This window comes from Manis pentadactyla, chromosome 4 (genome assembly GCF_030020395.1).
Source record: "Manis pentadactyla isolate mManPen7 chromosome 4, mManPen7.hap1, whole genome shotgun sequence".
Classification (NCBI taxonomy): Eukaryota; Metazoa; Chordata; class Mammalia; order Pholidota; family Manidae; genus Manis; species Manis pentadactyla.
In genome coordinates this window covers 122,931,855-122,952,807 of record NC_080022.1, presented here as the reverse complement: position 1 = coordinate 122,952,807, position 20,953 = coordinate 122,931,855, and the positions used below count along the sequence as shown (strand labels likewise).

Below are 20,953 nucleotides of genomic sequence, written 5' to 3'. Positions count from 1 at the left end.
TAAGTCACAGGGATGAATGGGACAGCACAGGGAATATAGTCAATAATACTGTCATAACGGTCTGCTGACATATGGTAACACACTTATCATGGTGAGCATTTTTTAATGTATATAAAATGTTGAGTCACTATGTTGTACACCTGAAACTGTTATTATATAATGTCAACTATACACCATTAAAAAAAAAAAACACTACCCCCCCATTCTGTCCTCCTTCAGCCCCCAGCAACCACCATTCTGACTTCAGTCTCTATAATCTGATGTTCTAGGGACCTCAGATGAGTGGAATCATCTTTTGTGTCTGTTTTGTTTCACTCAGCACAATACCCTCAATAATTGTCCATGTTTCAGCACGTGCCAGAATTTCTTTTTAAGGTTAAATAATATTTCATTGTGTGCGTATACCACATTCTGTTTATGCCTTCATCCATCATTGGACATCTGGGTTGCTTTGACCTTTGGGCTATTACAAATAATGCTGCCATGGATGTGGTTGTACAAATATCTGTTTGAGTCCCTGCTTTTAATTCTTTGGGGTGTATACCTAGGACTGGAATCCCTGGGTCATATGATAGTCCTAGTTTTAATTTTTTAAAGGAACCACCATACTGTTTTCCACAGAAGCTGCACCATTTTACAATCCGACCAACATGCACAAGGGTTCCAATTCCTCCACATTCTCCCTGACATTTGATATTTTCTGCTTTTGCTTCTGTTTTTGATAACAGTCTTCCTAATGCTCATTAAGTGGTGTCTCGTGGTTTTGATTTGCATTTTCCAGGTAGGGATGTTGAACTGTTTTTACTGGCTGTTCATATATCTTCTTTGGAGAAATGTCTATTCAAGTCCTTTGCCCATTTTTTAACCAGGCTCTCTTTGTGGCTGTCTATTCAAGTTTCTGTCTGTTTCTTCATTCTGCCATTTGTGAAGTAGTATAGGTTAGGTATTGTGTAAAGCAGTGACACACACCATCTCATTTTGTCCTTACAGCAACACTGAAAGGCGGGTACAATCATAATTCATATTTTACAGATGAGGTGACCAAAGCCCAGAGAAGTTAAACCACCTGCCCAAGGTCATACAGCTGATAAGCGTTTGCATGGGAAGTTAGAACCAAGCCTGTGTAATTCAAGCCCTGGCTCCTAACCCTAGAGCTTCTCACTACCTCTCATCACTGTGGATGTCATGCAAATGCCATAGACTGGGTGTCTTAGAAGAGACACTCCCATTCCAAAGAGGAGAAATAGGAAAGAAGGAAGGGGTGACAGGTCCCAAGCATGTCCAAAACCTAGTCTATGCTATTTTGTTATGGCAGCCCAAGAGAAGACACCAGTTATTGAGGAAAGGCATATTTGTTTCAGTTTTTATTGTATTAAAAACTCCCAAAGAAATGCATATTAAGGCCCCAGTGAGATTCCATTTTAATTGGCAAAGGAATTGGGAAAAATTAATAAGCTATCAATAATCAGCACTGGAGAGAACTGGATACCAGTCCAGCATTAATCCCAAAGTGAACAATTCCACTCCTAGAGGCACACCAGGTGCATGACAAGAACATACAAGAATATTCGTAAGTGCACTCTAGCAAAAGGCTAGAAACAACACGAATGGTCATGAGTGGGAGAGTGGAGAATAAACGAAGGTACATTCACACAGTGGACTATTACACACTATCAGAATGAATGAACCACAGTGACAGGCAGAAACAAGGATGATTCTGACCAACACAGTATTAAGTGACCATAGTAGCCCTGAAGAAAAGTAGAGAGGGCAAGACACCCTCTGATAAAGTTGAACAACCAAAATGAAAACTAGATACCCTTTGGGAACACATACAAATGCAGTATGACTACCAGAAAATGTGGAAACAGAGGAAATGGATAAAACAAGATCGGGCATCTGAAAAGTTAAAATCAAGATAATGAGGACATGTGGGTTCACTATACCAGTCTCTAACTTTGTGTATATTTGGAATTCTCCATTATATAAAGAAATATTTAAATAATATAGAGAAAAGCATGGAATAATGAGCACAGGATTCAGGGATGGGGGCAATGGATGAAATGTCAGTTATTGGCATGGGTCTGGCCTGGCTTGGCTTTGTTTTGGATGATGAGCTCACAGGCATTATTACACAACTGACTAAATAACTAAATTAGAGCAAACTGCATGGGCAATGAAGAGAAGAGGGGAAAAGCATGAAGTCAGCCTGTCCACGGTTCTCAGTGGCTCCAGGTGATGGACCCCGGGACACATCCTTGTGGAGTTCTGTTTGCAAGGAGAGAGCCTGGGACTGGGGGGACCTAGAGGATGGTGCTCCTGCACCTCTGCTGGCTCTTCTCCTCAGAGGCCATTTCTCTCTCTGCTCTCCTGACCACCTGAGAGCATCCTCTGCCCGAGGCCTAGGAAAGGTGTCCTGGGCTTTGAGGTTTTTGAGAAGAGGTGGTCTGACATCTGAGACGTTGGGGATGTCACACAAGTGGGCTGCTTGTACTGGCAGACTTTCAGACAAAAATAGAGGGCTTCACAATCCAGGCACATGTCATCATTCATGGACCTGCCCAGTACATTTACCTAAAAGTCAAAAAAGAAGACAGCAGGTGTCAGAAGAGCTGAGAACTCACTGGAAATGCCCGGGCCCCAGGGCAGTGAGGATGGCTCAGCCAGGTGCTCTAACCAGCCCTCCAGGGCACTCTGATGCCTGCTCAAGTTTGAGAATCGCTGGTTGAAGTATGTTTTGTCCCCTCCTGGACTGCTGGTGTTCCCTCTTTCCCTGACAGGATTCCAGGGCCTCCTGTCACCTAGATACCTTAGAAGCCCCAACACCAGGCAATCTAACCCCTCACTTCTTGACTCTGGCTCTGGAGCAGCCAGGAGCTCCTGGGGAAAATCTCTTGGACTCGTGTGCCACTCAGAGCTCCTGACTCCTAGAGGTTCTCTGTGCCAGGCTGCCCTGGCCTGCCTGGCCTCCCCTCCTGCTTGTCCCCTCAGCTGCCACCCACTGTGGTTCCTCTCCACAAGCACGTGCCCTGCAGTGTCCCCGGGCATTTTAGCAGGGAGTTTCTACATCGCTGGAAAAAAAAATAAGGCTGTGAGGCAAGAACTCCTCTGACATCTCCCCACCTGCAAACCTATTTGCATCTTTCCTCCTTGTCCTCCCAGAGCTGGTGCCTGAGACTGCCTGGGCCCTGCCGGAGGCTCATCACCTCCCACCTGCCTTCCCGGGGCCTCCAGCCTCTGGGCCTTCCTCTCCGCGACCCCCTGCCCAGACCCTCTCTCATACTCAAACAGCAGCCATGGGAAGATAACAACATTTCAAACAAACATTTTTAAAATACAGATTGAGCACTGTTATCCTCTAAAGCAGTGCAGACTTGGTTTTGAATTCCAGCTCTCCAATTACTAGCAAGGAGGCATTAGCTAAATTCTTTACTTTCTCTAAACTTCAGCTTCTTCCTCTGTAAAAAGAGGTATCATAACATATCATCATATGTATAGTCACACAGAGGAGGGCATGGGCAGCAGTCAGGGAAGGCTTCCTGAGGGAGGTGACACATAATCAAGTCTTAAGGGATAACTAGGCATCTGTTAAAGAGGAGAAGGACATCCCAGGAAGATGATGCAGTATGTGCAAAGGCACAAATTATGGCACCTTGTGAGAGGGGTAAGTAATATGGGATGATACTGAAGGACATGAGGACAGTGTAGCACCCAGGGGACACCAATGCCATGTTAAGAAGTTTGGACTGAAAGTTACAGGGATCACAGTGGGATGGGGGGAGAGAGAGAGAGAAAGAGAGAGAGAGAGTGTGTGTGTGTGTGTGTTCCCTTTTAGCATGATCACTCCAACTGCTTCATAGAAGACACATTAGAATAGGCAAGCCTAAAGGTGGGGAGACAATTTAGAAAGAGGGCCACCATAATCCAGTGATTGGGGTGAAAATGATGGATCCTCAACAAGGCAGTGGCTGCAGGATGTAATATTTAAACAGCTGGACCAATGATATACAGTTATATTTAAAAAATAAGCTCTCAAGTCAGATAGACCTAAGTGTGAATCCCAGCTCTGTCCCTCACTATCTGTGTGACCTTGAGCAAGTCACTCAACCTAAGATTCCATTTCCTCACCTGTGCAATCAGGACAATAATAAAATGGACCTCACTGCTGTTGAAAGGATGAAATAGTATAGGACACAGCAGCAGATCAAGCAAACAGAGAATGTGCACGAATGGTAGCTGCAGTCCTTAGCGTCATTAACAGGACCTGGCTGGCCAGATGCAGACACTGAGACTGACCAGGGTGCACCATGACTCTAGAGTTTCTGGCCTATGTTGCTAATGGAAAGCAGAGACCAGAGCAGGAGGGTTGGGAACAACGTTTAGACGAGGATATGCTTATTTGTTGAGTTGGAAGTGCCCACTACTGGAAGCGATAACTCTCCGTGGGTCTTGCCCTCCTTCACATCCTGCTGTGTGCCCTGTACACTTGGATGCAGGGTTGTCTTTGTAGCCAGCAACCTTGAGGGATGGGGCACTGTTTCCCCCCAGGCTCGCTCGCTGCTTCCTATATAAGCAGTAGATTCCGACTCAGTGTTCCTCAGCCATGGTGCAAACCTGGGGCGTGTGGAGCTCCATCTGGTCCCAGCATGCCCAGATACGTGGATGCTCAGCTCATGCCGTGTGCTGTGTGCTGTGTGTGCCCAAGTAACAAAGTCATGCCTCTGGCCCAGAAGTCTCATGTCTTCTCCCAGCATCCGTGAATCAGTGACAGGCTAACTCATTAGCTTATGAGTTGGGAAGAGAGACATGGAGTCATCTGTGTGTGTGTGTGTGTGGCAGGTAAAGCCATGAATATAAATAACATGGCCTAAGAGGAGGTCTAGGACATACCCTGGGTAACACCAACAACAGATAAAGGATGGGCCTAAGAAAAGCAGAGCCCCCAGAGAACCTGAGAAAGAAACCTGGGGGAGAGTAGATCCCTACAAGGCAAGGGAGTCTAGTTTCAATCAAAACAGAGTAAGCAGCTTGATCAGATGCTGCTTAAAAATCAAATAAGATGAAGACTGAAAACGGCCACTGAATTTAGCAACTAGGTCACTGGCAAGACATTTCAGTGATGTGGTGTGGCCAGAAGCCAAACTGGAGTGGCTGAGGAATGAATGAAGGAAAAAAAGTTGTGACAATAAGTGTATTTCCAAAAACCTTATCTGAAAAGGAAAGAGAGAAGTGGGGCATTGTTGACCAGAGGGGATAGCGGCAAATGAAAGCTGTCTTTCTAAGAAGAGATCTGAGCAGATTATATACTGAGGAGAACAAGCCAGAAAACAGGGGAAAGTTGAAAAAAAAAAAAACATTAAGAGCAAGGAGAAGCAGGCTGGGATCTGTCCCTGAAGAAGAGGAAAGATGATGACCCAGGTGCGGGCCTGGCCTAGGCCTTCTTGCACTGAACTGGCAAAAGGCCCCAACCTGTGTACACACCCTCACGAGGCCAACCTGCCAGCTCAGGTTGTAGTCAGCCTCCAGGTGGTGGAGCCAGTGTCCTTGGGGAGGGATCTGGTCAGCAAGTTTCCTGGTGGCCTCCCTGCCAAGTGGTCCTGCAGGTAGGGGATGAGAGGCACCAACCTGTTTCCCAGCCTGAGCTCCTTGGAGATGCCAACAGGTGTGTTCTTCACACAGAGGGTCCAGACAAGTTTGGAAGATGTTGCTCTAAGCCCCATGAAGCCAGCTCACAGAAGACTTCTCTGCTGGCAGAGATGGGCATTTGGGAGTGGGGGAGGCACAGTGCCTCGCACTCCAGGTTCTCGGGACTGACGGCCACACGCCTATGGGAAGACCAGTGCTTACTCACAGGAGAGTAATTGGAGCTGAGCCTTGCAGAGCACCTGCACTCTGCTTGGAGTTTCTGTGTCCCGCTCATTGTACTCTTGCCAGTTCTTGACAAGAGTTATCCCGACATGACAGGAAGTCGCTGAGGATTTACTGTCCGCCTGATGCTGGGCGCTCAGCACGGGGTGGGCTCTATGATTGGGATCCGGCTCTTCTGCCCCTACAGCCCGCACTGTCCCTTCCCTCTAAAGCAGCATCCAGGGCCTGGTCAGATGCAAGCACACAGAACTGCTGCCCCTCCTGCGGCCCCGTGGCTGAGACCAGGGCAGCCCCCCAGCTTACCAGGGTAGTCTTCAGTCTGTTACAGGGAAGATCCCCCAGATGCCTTTGCCTTCTCTCAGGCAGGGTCCTGGTGGGCTATGCAAGTTCCATCAGCCCCCGGAGGGCTGGACCTGACAGAGGTGGCAGGGGAGGGAGGGGTCAGTAGGAGCAGGCAGTTGGGTCTACTTGCAGACATGCCTCTGCTTTTTGGTACCGGACGACCCCCAGGAACCTTCTCCAGAGGTGTGGGTGAGAACAAGAGAAGCCGGCGGTTATTATCCCTGGATGGTCCAGGCCCTTCGAGAGACTGAGGGAAGCAGCACATGGACTCTCCAAAAGAGGGCACGCACACCACACCCCTGCGCATGGTTTTCGAGTTCATGCACCAACCATCACCTCACCCACCCGCCCCAGGCAGGACAAGTGTCAAAGGTGTACCTCAGAATCAGCCAAGAGGCTGGCTAAAAATGCAGGTCCACGGGCCCCATCGCGGAGTTTCTCCTTCAGTGGGTCTGGAACGATGTCCAGGGGCCTGTATTTTTAACCAGCGCCTCAGATGATTTAGGCGCTGACGCTCAGCGGAACCCACCATGAGAAACCCGACTCCAGAGCTAAGACACACACACTCCAAAGTTTCCCCATCTCGCCGGCACACGGCCGCCTGCCTGCATCGCTCGGGGGCCTGACCCTCGCGCGCACGGTCGTAGAAGCATCTGGGGAACCTGGTGGGGACCAAGAGTGAGGGTCCCTGGGGCCTGCCCGTCCTGTCGGCTCGGCGCCCCAGGCCCTGGAAAACGCAGCACGGCGGCCGGCAGGGGGCGCGGGGCCGGGGCGACGCCAGGAGGGGGAGCTGGCAGCCCCCAAGGCCGGGCGAGGGGCGGGAGGGCGGAGGAAGAGGAGGTTGCGGAGGGGAGTGCACGGGGAGGAGGGAGGAGAGGGGAGGCGCGCGGCTGCGCGGGCGCAGGGGCGGGAGCGGGCGCGGCGCGGGAGCCGGAGCCGGGGGCGGGGCGGGGCCGGCGGGCTGGCTGCGAGCGCCCGGGGAGCGCGCCCGGGGAGCGCGGAGGGCGGGGCGAGGGAGCGCGGGCAGCCGCTCGCCCCCGCCCCGTGCCGCCCGCGCGCAACAGTTCCCCCAAAGTTGCAGCCCGGGAGGCGGGCGCGCCCGGGCGGCCGAGGGGCGGGCAGCCGGCCGGGCACGCGGCATCACGGCCCCGCGCGGACCGTGCGGGCGGGCGGCGGCGGCATGGGCACCCGGCAGACCAAGGGCAGCCTGGCGGAGAGAGCCAGCCCCGGCGCGGCGCCCGGCCCCCGCCGCGAACGGCCCGACTTCTGGGCGTCTCTACTGCGCGCCGGGGACAAGGCGGGGCGCGCGGGCGCGGGGCTGCCCCCCTACCACCGGCGCGTCGGCATGGTCCAGGAGCTGCTGCGGATGGTGCGCCAGGGCCGGCGGGAGGAGGCGGGGACGCTGCTGCAGCACCTGCGCCAGGTGAGCGCGGGGAGGGGGCGCGGGGGGCGCGCCGGCCCGGGGAGCGCCCCGCCCCTTCCCGAGGAGGCCCGCGGGCGCGGAGGGGCACCGCCCAGGGTCCCCTCTCGCGGGGCCGTAGCGGGTCTGGAGCAGGTGCCTGGGCTCCCGCTGAATTTGAGGCCTCAGGGCAGGGCGCAGGAAGGCTGGCCGGGTGAGGCCCAGCCGAGGGGGACCTGTCGGAATAATGTTCCCCGCTTCTTTCCTCTGCAGGCAGAGGAGGCTGGCCCCGGGGATGGTTGGTGGGAGGGAATGCGTGGAGGGATGCCTGGTGTGGGCCAGGGTGCCTTTCTTCCTTTCTACCCACTGACAGTCACCCCCTGCCGAGGGGTCCTCAAGGAATGCGCAGTTGTCGGCTTCCCCGGGGGAGTCCAAGGGCACAGCCCTGGGGCTGGTGAGCTGCTAGTCCCTAGGCCGTTTGCCCACCTGGGAGGCATCCTGGATTGTAGTTCGGGTGGGAGACAGTATTTATCTCCCATGACTAACTTTGACAGGTGCTCAGCCATGAGCCTCCGCTAAACAGTGGAGAGGGGAGAGGGGGGCTGGATTTGGTTTTCTGTGTGACTATTCTGGCAGGAACTTCAGGAGTCTGCCAGGCACTTTGCCCTGGGCCTGTTCTTTGCAGATCTGACCAGTCCCCTCTGCTTTGGTGCTGCCCTGGAGCCGGTGCTGTCATCCACCTGGCTTTGGCTTGTTTTCCTTCCTCACTTTCTTTTGAGGGAGGGGGTGGTTTGTTTGTTCCATGATTTCGTTGAGTGGGAGAGAGGCAGAAAGGCGCATCTCCTGCATGGCCAAATAGGTTGTCTTCACTGGCTTTGAGCGGGTAGCAGAGTCCAAACCCCTTATTCTTGCTAGATTGACCCCATTCGTGTGGATGGGGGAGGGGGCATCCCAGGTGGCCTTTCTGAAGTTTTCCCAACACTGATGAAAGAAGCTCTAGGAGCATTTCCTGGGAGGAACTTCTGAAATCTGATCAGACACCATCTTCACTCCTGGATTCTGCAGCACACCCCACCACCCTTTATATCTGGTGTGCTGGTACCCCGGGGTGTGTTACCAAAGGTTGTGCTGCTCAGAGGGAAGCAGAGACTTTGGTGCTTGGGAAGACTCCTGGCTTCTGCTCTTGCCTCTGCTTTTCCAAACATCCAGAATGATGCCTAATATGCTGCTGTACCCCAGGTTTCTTCTCTGAATTGAATCGTCAAAGAAAGATGACATTACACATAACTTTAGCAATGTGTATTTCTCTGTCTTTCAAAAATTGGACACCAGTGTATGGCCTCTATGGAAATTCTTTTGCTTTCAAACAGAATAATGGGTTTTCCAGACCGTCATATGCCATTTGCACAGCAGACAGTAAGAAGGTCTCGCTGATCACATGCTGTTCCCCCAGCACTGTGCTTCCGGGGCTATAGAAGAGTGGAGGGGGCTGATGGGTAAGGGCTTCAAGACAAGCCCTTCTTGGAATGTAAAAGGACAAAGCCAGCATTCTCTAGGGCCAGTTGGGAGGAGGCAGACACCTTGGACTCCCTCCTCCCGTCCCTCAGAGCCTGAGTGTGATTACACTTCTTGAAGTTTTGGAGAATAGATAAGTTCCTTCTCCTTAAGTTTTGGAGAACAGATAAGTTCCTGTGGCCTCACAGGGTCCTTGAGATGGGTAGCATTTCCTGAAAAGTTTTGGTCTTCTTGGTGTCCTGATACCCTTCTTAGTGACAGGACCCAGAGGTCTGATGGGGGCAGGATGGGATTAATCACTTTCCCCTTTCTGTGAAAGCCTCAGAATAACCTGACATCCAGCAATTTTGACCTCTGGCTTGTGTGTGAGGTCTGTGGGCCTCTCCAGAGCCAGCGATGGGCCTGCCCAAGAGGCCTGGAGAGCTGGCTGCCCTGTTGCCTGGAACTCACAGATCAGAGCCCCTCAAGGAAATGTCACAGACTCTGAGCAGTGTGGGAGGGGAACACTGGATGTCCAAATGTCCATGAGAAACTGCGAGGCGTTTTTTTTCTAGGACCCTGAGACTGTATAGAGGAATGTTACACTGGGTCTGTGCTGTGCACTGAACTGACTCTTTCTCCCAAACTGTGTTTTCCTTTCTAGTTTCCTCCTCTAGTCTGGAGGTGGTGATGTTCAGAAAGAGAATGAGCAGTCACTGAGAGATATGAAAACACCCAGGACTTAAGGGGGTTGGGGGAGGGGCTTGTCAGGCCAGGGAGAGCTTCTTTAATAGCGCAAAGGCAAAGAGGGCGGCCTATATACGGAGCTCAGGGTACTCAGTCCTGCTCGGATGTTGTGCCGGACCGCAGGGTGGGCAACGATGCACAGAACAAGCGGGCAGCTGCCGCAGCCAGGACAGTAACAGCCGTCCCCACTGCACTGCACTTTCTCCAGCTGCAAGTTTGTGAATACCCAGAGCCCCAGGATTGGAGGGGAGCAGAGTTTTAGTTCCAGAGGTTTTTAACTTCCCCAAGCCCTTGAGCTTTTTGAGGCCCTGAAAGACACTATTTGCAGACAAACGCACCAACATACATAATCTTGCAAGAATTTCAGAGGCTTCATAGACTCTAAGTTCAGAATATGTTCTAGTCTGTTTTGCCTGCCCCCTGCTATGTGACTTGCCACAGGCTCAAGATATGGAAACAGGGACCCCCAGACCATGTGTGACAATTCATAGTGGCTGCTGATGCCACTTCTGAATGCTCCTCTTTCTGTGGTTTGGGGGGTGGTTTCCCTGATTGGAGACTCTCCAGCCTGTCTTTGCTTGTCACTTGCTGGAGAGGTATCAGGAGGCTTGCTTAATGTTAACAATCCTGAGCTGTGGCCAGAGGTGCAGACAGGAGGCCAGGAAGCTGCCTTGAAGGAGCAGAGAACAATCTCTGTCCCTTTAGGTGCAGTATAAAGTCAGAAGAGCCTGAGGCTGAGGGTCAACTAGGGCGGCATGCCTTCTGGCCCTCTGTCTGCTTCGACCTTGGACCCAGCAGATAACCTCTCTGAGTTGTGTTTCCCGGATCTGGTGCTAAGCAGAGCAAATGCTACAAAGTGTATGACATTGCATTGGCCCTGCAATTCAAGACATCTTCTCATGGTGATGATGATAAAAAACTAGAGAATCTGCCCTACTTTGGGTCTGGCTAGGCTACCGGCACAGTCTTGATGTCCTTTCTCAGTACAGGCCCAAGGAGTTTTTAGATTCTGTCTGCCTACCCCGGCTCAGTCCAGATCAAAAGCTCACTGCAAGTTCAGAAGTGATCGGAGCCAGTGTTCATGGGCATAAAATAGGCCAGCTGCTGATAGAAGTCACTCCTCTCCCCTTCCCCAGGCCCCATTCCTGTAAGCCTCACCCTTCTCCAGATGTCTCTCCCTAATCTTGGACTCAGGTTTGCCATCTTTAAGGAGCCCTGAGGAGAAAGTAACCTTTGGTCATGGAGAGAAGGCAAGTGCCAGAGTACTTGGAGGGCAGGGTATCATCCCTTCAGCCCACAAGTTTCTCTGAGTTCCCCAAAATCTAGACTGGGTTGTCGGCCAGCTTCATGGAGCACCAGAATAAGATACCTGTTTCTTGGGGATACACCAAGCTGAAGTGCCCCCTCCTCATGTTCACCAGCCTCTCTGCTTTCCCAGACAGAGTATGTGACTGGGCTGGTGTACTGCCCGACCGTGGCGCAGCCCTGTTGGCACAGCCAGCCCAGTGTTAGCTGGGCCATCCCCTGCAGCCATGCGGCCTGGACATGGGCTCCTGCTTCAGCTTCTGCAGTCAGGTGGCAGTGCTGGCATTATGCTCCACCTGAGAGCATCAGCCACATCAGCAAATGCAGAGAGAGAGGCCCCAGGGACTTAGTGTGGCTGGACACGGGACAGGCTTTGGAGGCTCCTGGGGACCCAGACTGAGTGTTCTTTCCTACCTGGAGACAGGGAGATGAGTACAAGGGCCTTTGAAGGTTGCCTTTTTCTTCTGACTTCCCACCTAAGAAAATCTCTTAGGCAAGTACGTTGGAAGGCAGCTAGACACCACCCTTGGCCTTGATCTATTCTTCCTCAACCTGGAATGCTCCTTATCTTTCCAAGGCCACCATCCTGGGCCATGCCTCTGATATCCAGTTGTATTATAGGTCCTGCCTGGGTTTTACACATTTAATCATCTGGTATGTGGTTTTTCCCCTGATGTCTGTTTGTTGTCAGACTGTCAAAGGTTGCTGAGGGTAGAGACCTCACCACACCACCGCCTCAGAAAGCCACATGGCACCTGGAGGCTCATTTATCAGGTGTGTTAGCATGACCTCGAGAGCTGGCACATTTGCTTTCCATGTGGCTGGATTCCTGGGAGCGATGTCCAGGGGCTTGGCTGTTCCTGGCAGCCTGCCAGGCGGTGGTGTTCTTGGAGAGAGGAGTGGCACGGTGCCCGGCCTCCATGGGCACCTCGGAGATCCCCTCCTGTGGGTGCCGTCTGGGGCCCTTGCCGAGTGGCAGGAAGGCAGTGAGCCTGCAGGAGCCTGGCCTCCACGGTTCTGGACTTCTTGTGCTGAATCATGTTCGTTCCATCCACAGGGAAAAACCAGCCTTTTAAAAATCCTCCGCTTTTTGCATGGTCTTGGTGCAGGCATTTCCAGGGTAAAGATGCAGAAGGGATCTTATGCCAGGTCCTGCAGGTTTCCAAGGCCAGGGTTGGGGCAGCCCCTGTAGGGCAAGGCATGACTGCAGGGCCTGGGGCTGGGCCAGCTATCCTGACTTGAGGTCTGGTGGGGTGAGGGCCTTCTTTCTGGAACAAACGCCTGCCTCTGCAGAGGTGAGCAGAAACAGCTTTGCTCTCTCTCCTCAGAGCTCCTAAAATCCTCTAGGGCTGTCCAGGGACACCACAACTTGGTGCACCCCTGCCCCTTCCTCCAAGGTCATGGCATCTCCCTTAGTGGGCACTTCTCTGGGGCAGAGGTGCAGGAGGTTTTTAGGAAATCCTTATCAAATGGATTTGAAACCCCTCCTCATATACTTCCCACACCCACTCTCCCAGCAGTTCTCTCAGCAGCCAGCAGGCCCAGGCCATCCTTCCAGTAACCTTTGGAGTCAGTACTGGCACTCCCCCCATTCTCAGGGTTTCCATGCCTCCTGCACCCCTCACACCTCACACAGGTGAGAGCCACCTTGCAGAAGGGTTGTCCAGGCGATTGGGTCTTTTTCTGGTTTCCCCATCAGGGTGCTCAAGAGGTGGGGTCAACATCTGAGGAGGTCCCTTCCCCAAAGTGGGGATCTCAGCCAGCCACCTGCCTCGCTTCCCTCTAAGCTCAGCTTTGTGGGAGAACGATGAGAAGAATCAAGAGCCAGGCGCACTCTTACACTCCGTCCACTGGCCCCTCTGCCTGTGTCATGCCCTCTCTCACCAGGAGAACCCGGAGGACTGGGAGAGGGGCCCCGTGTCTGAAACGGCAGGCCCAGCTGCTGTACCTTGGGCTCACTGTCCCTGAAAGATGACTGATGAGTAGTGACCTTGGCGCCCGAGCAGGGGCAGGGCCGTGACAGCGCCCAGTCTCCTCCTACCGTCCCCCACTCCCACGCTGGCCCTGAGCAGTGCCCATGTGGCTCTCTGGGAGTATTTCCCAGCCTTTTTTTTTTTTTTTAAACTTTTATTAGTTCAAACTCCTGGGGGCTGCAGCCATATGGAGTTCTGCCGAGGGCTGCTGCTCAAAGGGATGTGGCATTTTGATGTTTCTAACTTTATCTTAACAGGGAGCGATGCAGGAGTCCGGCTGAGAGTTGGGGGTGTCAGAATGTGTATGCCTGCAGAGGGGGCCTCGCCTGGGGCTTTGGGTCTGAGGGCCGGGCACCCGCAGAGCAGGCCCTGCCCTGCTGCATCCTCCATCTCCTTGCCCAGGGCTCTGCCTCTCCTGCTCCGGCTTCCTGGGGCTTCTCTTTGTGTCTGTGCTTCTCCGTGTCTCTCTGGTTCCCTGGCTGGGAAGCAGACTCTTTCTCTCTTGTCAGTTATGTCCAATCTTGGCCAGCCTCCCTCTGGAAGGCAGGAAGGCAGGGCTGTGGGGGCTGTGAGAACTAAGAAGTGGCAGAGTGGTCAAGAAAGGGGTCCCAGCTCATTTTAGTTGTCTGCCTGGTGGCCCGGCACCTTGGCAGGGGAGGGCAGGTATTGGAGACACCCATCCTGTCTGCACATTGCTTTCTCACCCATAAAGCATTTTCTTGTTTTATTTTGCTCCTTAAATAATCTTGTGAGGTTGGCAGAATATTGCCTAAAGTAGAAAATGGTGGGGTTTTTTAAACGTCAAAGCAGTGTCTAATCATTGTAGGAAAATGAGAAAATGCAGATGAGCAAAAGTAAGAAAGGGCTCTAGGGCAATGGCTATCTTCACTGGAAACCACCCCAGACCCTGAAATGCCCAGCCCTTCCCCTCTCTACCTGTTTCCCCACCTACAAAATGAAAGGATGTGTAATTGAGGTGACCACCGAGGGTCCCCACCCCTCCTCAGGGTCCCTGGGCTCCTGTGCCTCCAGGAAGACACATTCATTCCCACATGTGGTCGGTTCTTTCTTCCAGGCCCTGAGCTGGATTCACATTCGTGCCTGAGGTCATGCCCTTGTCCCCAGCCCAGCCAGTGCAAGAGCTAGACACCGAGAGGGGCTTCTAGAGGGGAGCAGACCCCAGGGCTGACCTGCACACCAGCCTCTGCAGAGGCAGGCCTATCGTGCTGACCACATTCCTCGCCAACCTGCCTCGGCTGATGAGGAGGCAGTCATAGTGTCAGGGGCAGAGGCCAGAGCAAGAGACTGGGAGACTTTCACATGGCTCCAGGCTCCAGTACGTCAGCAGAGGCCCACGTTGTCCTGTGAGCGCCTTCACCCAGGCTGTCAGGGAGAAGGAGGCCTGTCTCTAGCCTCCAGACAGGCCCTGCTGGGACTTGCTGTGCAGGTGACTCATCACGGAACCCCTCCTCCCTGTTTGCCCCCACAGGGGCTGCCCGTGCCCCTGTCACACCTGCCACTGACCCCACTACCCTGAGGCGCCCTTCTCTGGGGGCTAGCACAGTGCTCCTTGGTGCCCCTCTCCTGCCCACAGTCCCAGACCTCCCAGCCCTGGCTGAGCCTCAGAGGGCCTTTGTCCTCGGGGCAGGAATCCTGCCCGGTGCCTTCTGCTACCTGGCTGCTGCTGCTAGCAGCTGGTGCTAGAGGTGGGTGGGGAGTAAGTGTAGAGCTGGCCATAGCCAGTCAGATTCCGGCTCTGCCATTGACTTTGGCCACAGACACAGACAAACCGGATTGGGCAGAGCGCTGTAGGGGTGGCAGTGTGGGGGCATTCACAGGTACCAGGCAGCACATGCTGGCTTCTCTGCAAACCCCTCCTCTCCCACAGGGCTCCTAAACGCTGGGCCTTGGAGCCAGAGGGAACCAACCATCCCCACCGGTAGTTGGGACTTCCCCTCACCTGCCCTGAAAGGCCCCAGCCCAGGGTTCCCCAGAGCGTCCCAGTGCCTGGCAGGGAGCACCAGCTCTCTCTGGGCCCCCTCGTCGCTTCTCACAGCTGCTTCTCCCCATGGGACCACCCCACCCCAGCCACAGGATGCCCAAGGAGGCTTGCAGACAGCCCTGTGCCATTGAGAGCCAGTAGGCAAGGGGTGGGACCCCAAGGGGAGATGGGAAGCCCTCACACTCCAGCTCACCATCCACCCACAGGGAGCCGGACATGGCTGGAGAAGATGGCAGCCTGTGAGCCCTGACTCCTGGCCTCAGTTCCACCCGTGCAGTCACTGCCTCCAGTGCTCTGGGCTCAGACCCCACCAAAAGGGGCAAAAGTGGGACAGGACCCCCTCCTTTGGTGCTGAGGGCGGCCAGGAGGCCCCACCTCACCCGGGACATGAACTGCCCAGCCCACACACCATTCTGCAGCGTGCTGGCCCAGCACACCAGCGGCACCATCCACAGAGGGCCTCTCCCAGGGCCAGCCCCTGCCTCCTCTGAGAGCCAGCCTGGGGGGCCGTGGGTGCGGGCCTGGTAAGGCTGCGCACGTGTGAGACTGTGTGAAGGTTGGGGGCAGAGGGCAAGAGCTGGTCAACTGGCTGTTCAGGCTTCTGTGGTCCAGAGGAACCCCAGCTGGGAACAAAACCTGCCTTTCGGATTTTCAGTCCTGGCAATGGTCAGACTGGAACTGCCCACACCACTACCCTGAGGACCTGTACCTGCATCTCAGAGGCAGGTCCAGAGCAGGCATTCCTCCCTGCCTCTGCAGCATGTGGGAGTCCCGAGCCAGCCATGCCAGTCCCGACAAGGACGACACCCACTAACAGAGCCTGACTGTAGCCCTGACCCCCCAAGACGCCTGCCTGGGCCTGGCCTTTGAGGTGTCCTCCTTCCTGGCACCTGCCAGGGTCCAGGGACTGAAAATTCAGGCCCAGTATCCTACATACTCAGCGTGACTGTGAGACAGTTGCTGGGATCAGTTTATGATCTCTTACGAAGGGCTCCTAGTGCCCCCCTGTGGGACCGTCACTTTCTCACTAAGTATGTGGGCAAGGAGAGCGAGCAAGGGCTGTGGAGGAGGAAGCGTGGGAGGGGCTCTAGGCCCCCAGGAGAAGGTGCTGGCCTGGCGTCTGGTCATTAATTGGCTCCTGGCCCGTCCTGCACAGTGTGGTCTCGCCAGCTCACTCCTGCCAGTGGTTCTGGGCCCTGGCCACCAGAGGACAGGAAGGTGAAGGGTCGAGTGTCCTGAGAGGCCCAAGGGGCCACATCCGCCCCTTCTCCCTCCTTGGAGAAGCTGGAGTGGGGGAAAGGGCTCCCGTGGTTCCTTTGGTGAGAAGCCTACAGAGCTGAGGCGTCCTCCCGAGGTACAGAGGGGCCCCGAGAGGAGCTGCGGTCTACACAGAGTCACACAGCACTGACACCACCAGGTCCCTGCCTCCTGGGGCCCTGTGCCACCCGATGACCCCCTGAGAAGCACTGCAAGTGAGGCCTGGGTCTGTCCAGTGTTAACTCTGTGTTTTCTCCTTGAGTTGGAGCAGGTGGCTGGGGTCCCATCCTTGGGGGCAGGATGAAGGCAGGTCTCTGGGCCTCCACACATGGCGGGGCACCCTGGCTGTGCCCTCAGAGCTGCATGAGCTGGCAGGAGCAGGAGGTGGGGGTGGGAAGACCTCCAGAGATCCCGAGAGTGGGAGTTTTGTTCCCCTGAGCCCATTCTCTAAGTGGCACTTTTTAAACAGTTTGCTTTTAAAAGTAAGCTGTTGAGAGAGCGGTGGCTCAGACTATGATGAACTCATGCTGGAGGAAGCATAGCGTGGGGCCATGACCTACGGACAAGGCGGTCCCTCTTCTCATAAGGAGCATGTTTCATGAGCTCACTGCCCCCGCCTTAGGGCTTGGCCACACCTCTGTTCCTGGCAGCCCAGGGAAACCAGGGACTTTGGACATGTGGAGGCCAATCAGTGAATCTAGGTGACCCAAGGACACCCCATCACCTTGGTCTCTTTCAGTGAGTTTAGGGCAGCTCCCAGCCCTCTTTGTGAGAAGTAGAAGAGGCCCCCTGGTTGGCAGAGCCAGAGTGCTTTGTGAGTTCAGCCCACACAGGCGCCCTTGTCCAGTACGTGCCCTGCACAGTAGTACTTGGCGGCCCTGATGAAAGTATGCAGACATTCAGGCTTTATCAGCTGAGGCCAGTCTAGAGCCTCACCCTCTTCCCCTATGCATGTCCTCAGACATAGCTTTCCCAGATCACCTAGGCAGGAAACAGTAAAATATCAGAAAGAATGTGATTTCTGCCTCTAAGCCAGATCCTTACTCTCTTCCTCATGAATCCCAACGCTGAAGCAATTGGGTATCTTCTTCTTGAAGATTCTGCCTCAACTATGCCTCTAATGCCTCTTAAAGGGCATTAGAATCAAAGATGTGGGTCTGAAGTCAGGCCCAGTTGGGATACCAGGGTGCCCTCCTTGCTGCACTTCTACAGGCCCTGGCCCCACTGTGTCCTGTGGATCCAGGAATTCCCCTCCAGCTTCCCAGACTGTTTACATTCCCGCCCGTACCAGTTCTGAGGGAAATAAGGTCTGGATGCTTCCATCCCCTGTAAATAACCTCCGTGTCTCCAGATGAAATCATTCCATTCAATTTAGTTTTTTTCTTAGGCTGTGCCAATCTTCTGACTGTTTATTATTCTCAACTCTGACCTATGCTTTCCACGTCCTTCTGGAGTTGGGGAGTTTGGGGTAAAACACTTTTAGGCAAGGCCTCTGCTCATGGGGTTTCCAGGCAGAAACCATCACCCCAGAGACCATCAGGAGCATGGAGAGAGACAGTTCTTGAATATGGAATCTCAGATGCAAAAGGTTCCAAGTCACCTGTTCCAAGAATCCCCGTCTCTCCAGAAATCACCTGCTGGTCAAGAATCAGCCCAGTCAGGCAGGACAAGAATAACAGAAATGTTTTTGGTATGAGACATCTCATAGAGAGGCTGGTGTGTGAGCAAGGACCCGGAAAGGCACTCTGAGGGGAGGTGCAGAGGCAGGCCTGCAGGGCCGAGTGGTGTTGGGATGGCTTTAGAAGAGCTGGCAAGAGGCTGGTCAGGGAGCGCAAGGGAACAGGGCAGCTGGCTGGGAATGTGAGAGTAGGTGAGGAGAAGAGCCCTCCTGGTGTCTTTCACCCGAGCCCTGTGCTTGAGTGAAGAGGTCTTCCGCACCAAGTCCTGGGCGTAGAATCCAGGGGTGCTGGGATGGAAAGAGAGGCCTGGGCCCCTGGCGGAGAGCTCCGAGCCTTCACCAGGCCCATCCACATCACCTGCGTCCACCCCATCCCTCCCAGGGTCCCTGAAGCTTTGGACAAGCTCAGTGACCTCTCAGAAACCAAGGAAAGGCTCTGTGTGCCTTTGCTGCCTTTCAGTCTCACTGATTCCTTCTTGGTGCTGCTGATTGTGGCCCTGTTCCTTCAATTTATGGGGAGAATGAGGCCCTGAGCAGCGGGGCCTGACAATGGGGAAGATGCCCCCGGCCCAGTCCTGCTAGGAAGCCCTCGTTTCCTGGGCCTGCCCCAGCCCTCCCTACCTCTCAGAGAATGACACACAGTTCCTTACATCTTAGGAAACTGGCTGAGCACAGAGCTGCAGGCAGGGCCATGACCCGGATCCTGGGGGATCCCTTCCTCCTCTCCACACCACTTCCTGCCTGGAGGTGGGAGCAAGCGCGATTCGAGCTGGACTCCGTCTCCAGTGTGACTCATCTCTGCTCATCCAGATTCTTGGAGGCTTTGCCTGGGCCTTGCCTCTGACCTAGAGATTTAAAGTGGTAAAGACCCTCAGTTTGTAGTGATGGTTGCTTTTATGTGGCAACTTGGCTAGGCCACGGTACCTAGTTTTCATCGAATACAAGTCTAGTTATTGCTGCAAAGGTATTATTTAGATGAGATCAGCATTTAAATGGACTTTGGGTAAAGCAGCTGACCCTCTATAATATGGGTGAGGCTTGTCCAGTCAGCTCCAATCAGTTGAAGACCTTGAGAAGAAAGACTGGAAGATTCTGCTTCCAGCATGCCTTCAGACTACAGACTACAACATCAGCTCTTGCCGGCCCACCCTACCTGCTTTACATCCCACAGTCATGTGAGCCAGTTCCTTAAACCTGCTTGTCTGTCTCTATCACCATGTGCAAACAACACACACACACACACACACACACACACACACACACACACACACACACACACACACACACACACACACACACACACACACACACACACACACACACACACACACACACACACACACACACACACACACACACACACACACACACACACACACACACACACACACACACACACACCCTCTGACTACAACATCAGCTCTTGCCGGCCCACCCTACCTGCTTTACATCCCACAGTCATGTGAGCCAGTTCCTTAAACCTGCTTGTCTGTCTCTATCACCATGTGCAAACAACACACACACACACACACACACACACACACACACACACACACACACACACTCTGTCACTTCTGTTTCCCTGGAGAACCCTAATACACGTGTCTTCCAAGGGCTGGTGGCTGGGAAAGACAGAGCGAGAAGCTTCTGGGGGTCTGTGGTGCTCCCATCCCTTCTACTTCTTACGGTAGGGGACAACCCTCCAGTCCTCAGCTTCTTGCTCCAGAAATGGGCTGTTCCTGTGCAGTCTGTCCTGCTTGGAAGGCAGGTTATCAGGGAGCCAGGAGGAGCCTCTAAGTCATTTCCCCACTACTTCACCATTACCTACAGTTCCTTTGACAATGGACCCAACCATTCATCTAAAATGGACAAAATTTACCACAGAGAGGGACGAATGGGCTGAAGTGCATTCACAGAAAAGCATAAACAACTGATTCAGACCATTTCCCAAGCAGAGGGATCAGGAGGGCTCTGGGATGGATGACAGAGCACTGAGAATTCGAGGAATGCAGGAGCCAGGGGACCTCAGGGACCCTCTGGCCCCAGTGTCCCTGCAGAATCCCAGTCCCACAAGATGTTCTGGAAGCAGGGGAGGAGCTTGGGAAATGTTTGAGAATAGTACAGATACCACCACCCATCCAGAGAGTCATAAAACACAGTAGCTAAGACGTCCACAGGAGAAAGAAAGTGGTTCTTTGTTGAGTTCCTTGTGCTCCAACCCTCTGTTGCCCACAGCCCTCTGCTGCTGGTCTCCCCCACTTTCTGCTCCCTCTTCAGGAAGAATGAGCTGGGGCAATTCCTGTTTGTAGGTGGGATTGCTACGGCCAGCATGCAGGGGCGGCCTGGCCAGAGCCACACAGTGAGCTAGGACTGGACTCCAGGCTGGGTGTCTCCCTGCCCTGCCCTGAGTAGCCTGGGTGGGGCTGGGGCCACAGGGGAGCAAAATGAACCCCCCAGCTACTACACCCCACAGCTGACTTTGTTTTTCTGAAGAGAAAGCATCCTATTGGTATGTATTAGCTGCTACTGCTGTTTTCTTGGATTTTAATTGAATTACACTTGGCAGCAGCCAGGCATCTGTTCAGAGGCCTGTTCCATGCAGTGGGTGTCATTTTTAAAGAATTCAAAGTTAAAACACAACACACAGCCATGAAGCCCCACGCCAAGCAAAACTGCCACGTGGGCCGCTGCGTCCTGGTGGAGAGGGCAGACCCAGCGGGAACACGTGTCACACTTAAGCAGGGCCAGCCTGCCTATCACTCAAAACCCCGCAGAGCCCGGTGGCTTTGGAGGAGCCGGAAAGCCATGAGCTGCCCCTGGAGGGACAGTGCCCCTGAGATGGGACCAGAGAACCCCCCTCCTTGCCCCTTGCCCCTCAGCCAGGTAGG

General features: G+C 54.0%; 1 protein-coding gene and 1 long non-coding RNA gene across 4 annotated transcripts in view; one reads left to right on the top strand and one right to left on the bottom strand.

The window, feature by feature from the left end:
- Positions 1 to 1,339: 1,339 nt before the first annotated feature.
- LOC118929968 (uncharacterized) lies at positions 1,340 to 7,070 on the bottom strand. The gene is made up of 4 exons (XR_005031816.2): positions 6,740 to 7,070; positions 6,172 to 6,281; positions 5,626 to 5,825; positions 1,340 to 2,574 (listed from the first exon to the last, which is right to left on the bottom strand). It is a non-coding gene; the product is annotated as an uncharacterized LOC118929968 (long non-coding RNA).
- Positions 7,071 to 7,199: 129 nt separating this feature from the next.
- The window catches only part of LRRC75A (leucine rich repeat containing 75A), a 37,953-nt gene continuing 24,199 nt past the window's right edge, over positions 7,200 to 20,953 (top strand). For 2 of the 3 annotated variants that reach the window (XM_036920626.2, XM_036920625.2), the window contains exon 1: positions 7,200 to 7,633. In XM_036920626.2, the coding sequence (XP_036776521.2) occupies positions 7,391 to 7,633 (243 nt within the window). In that variant the 5' untranslated portion in view covers positions 7,200 to 7,390. The remainder of the gene's footprint in view (positions 7,634 to 20,953) is intronic. The other variant, XM_036920628.2, reaches the window with a different exon arrangement.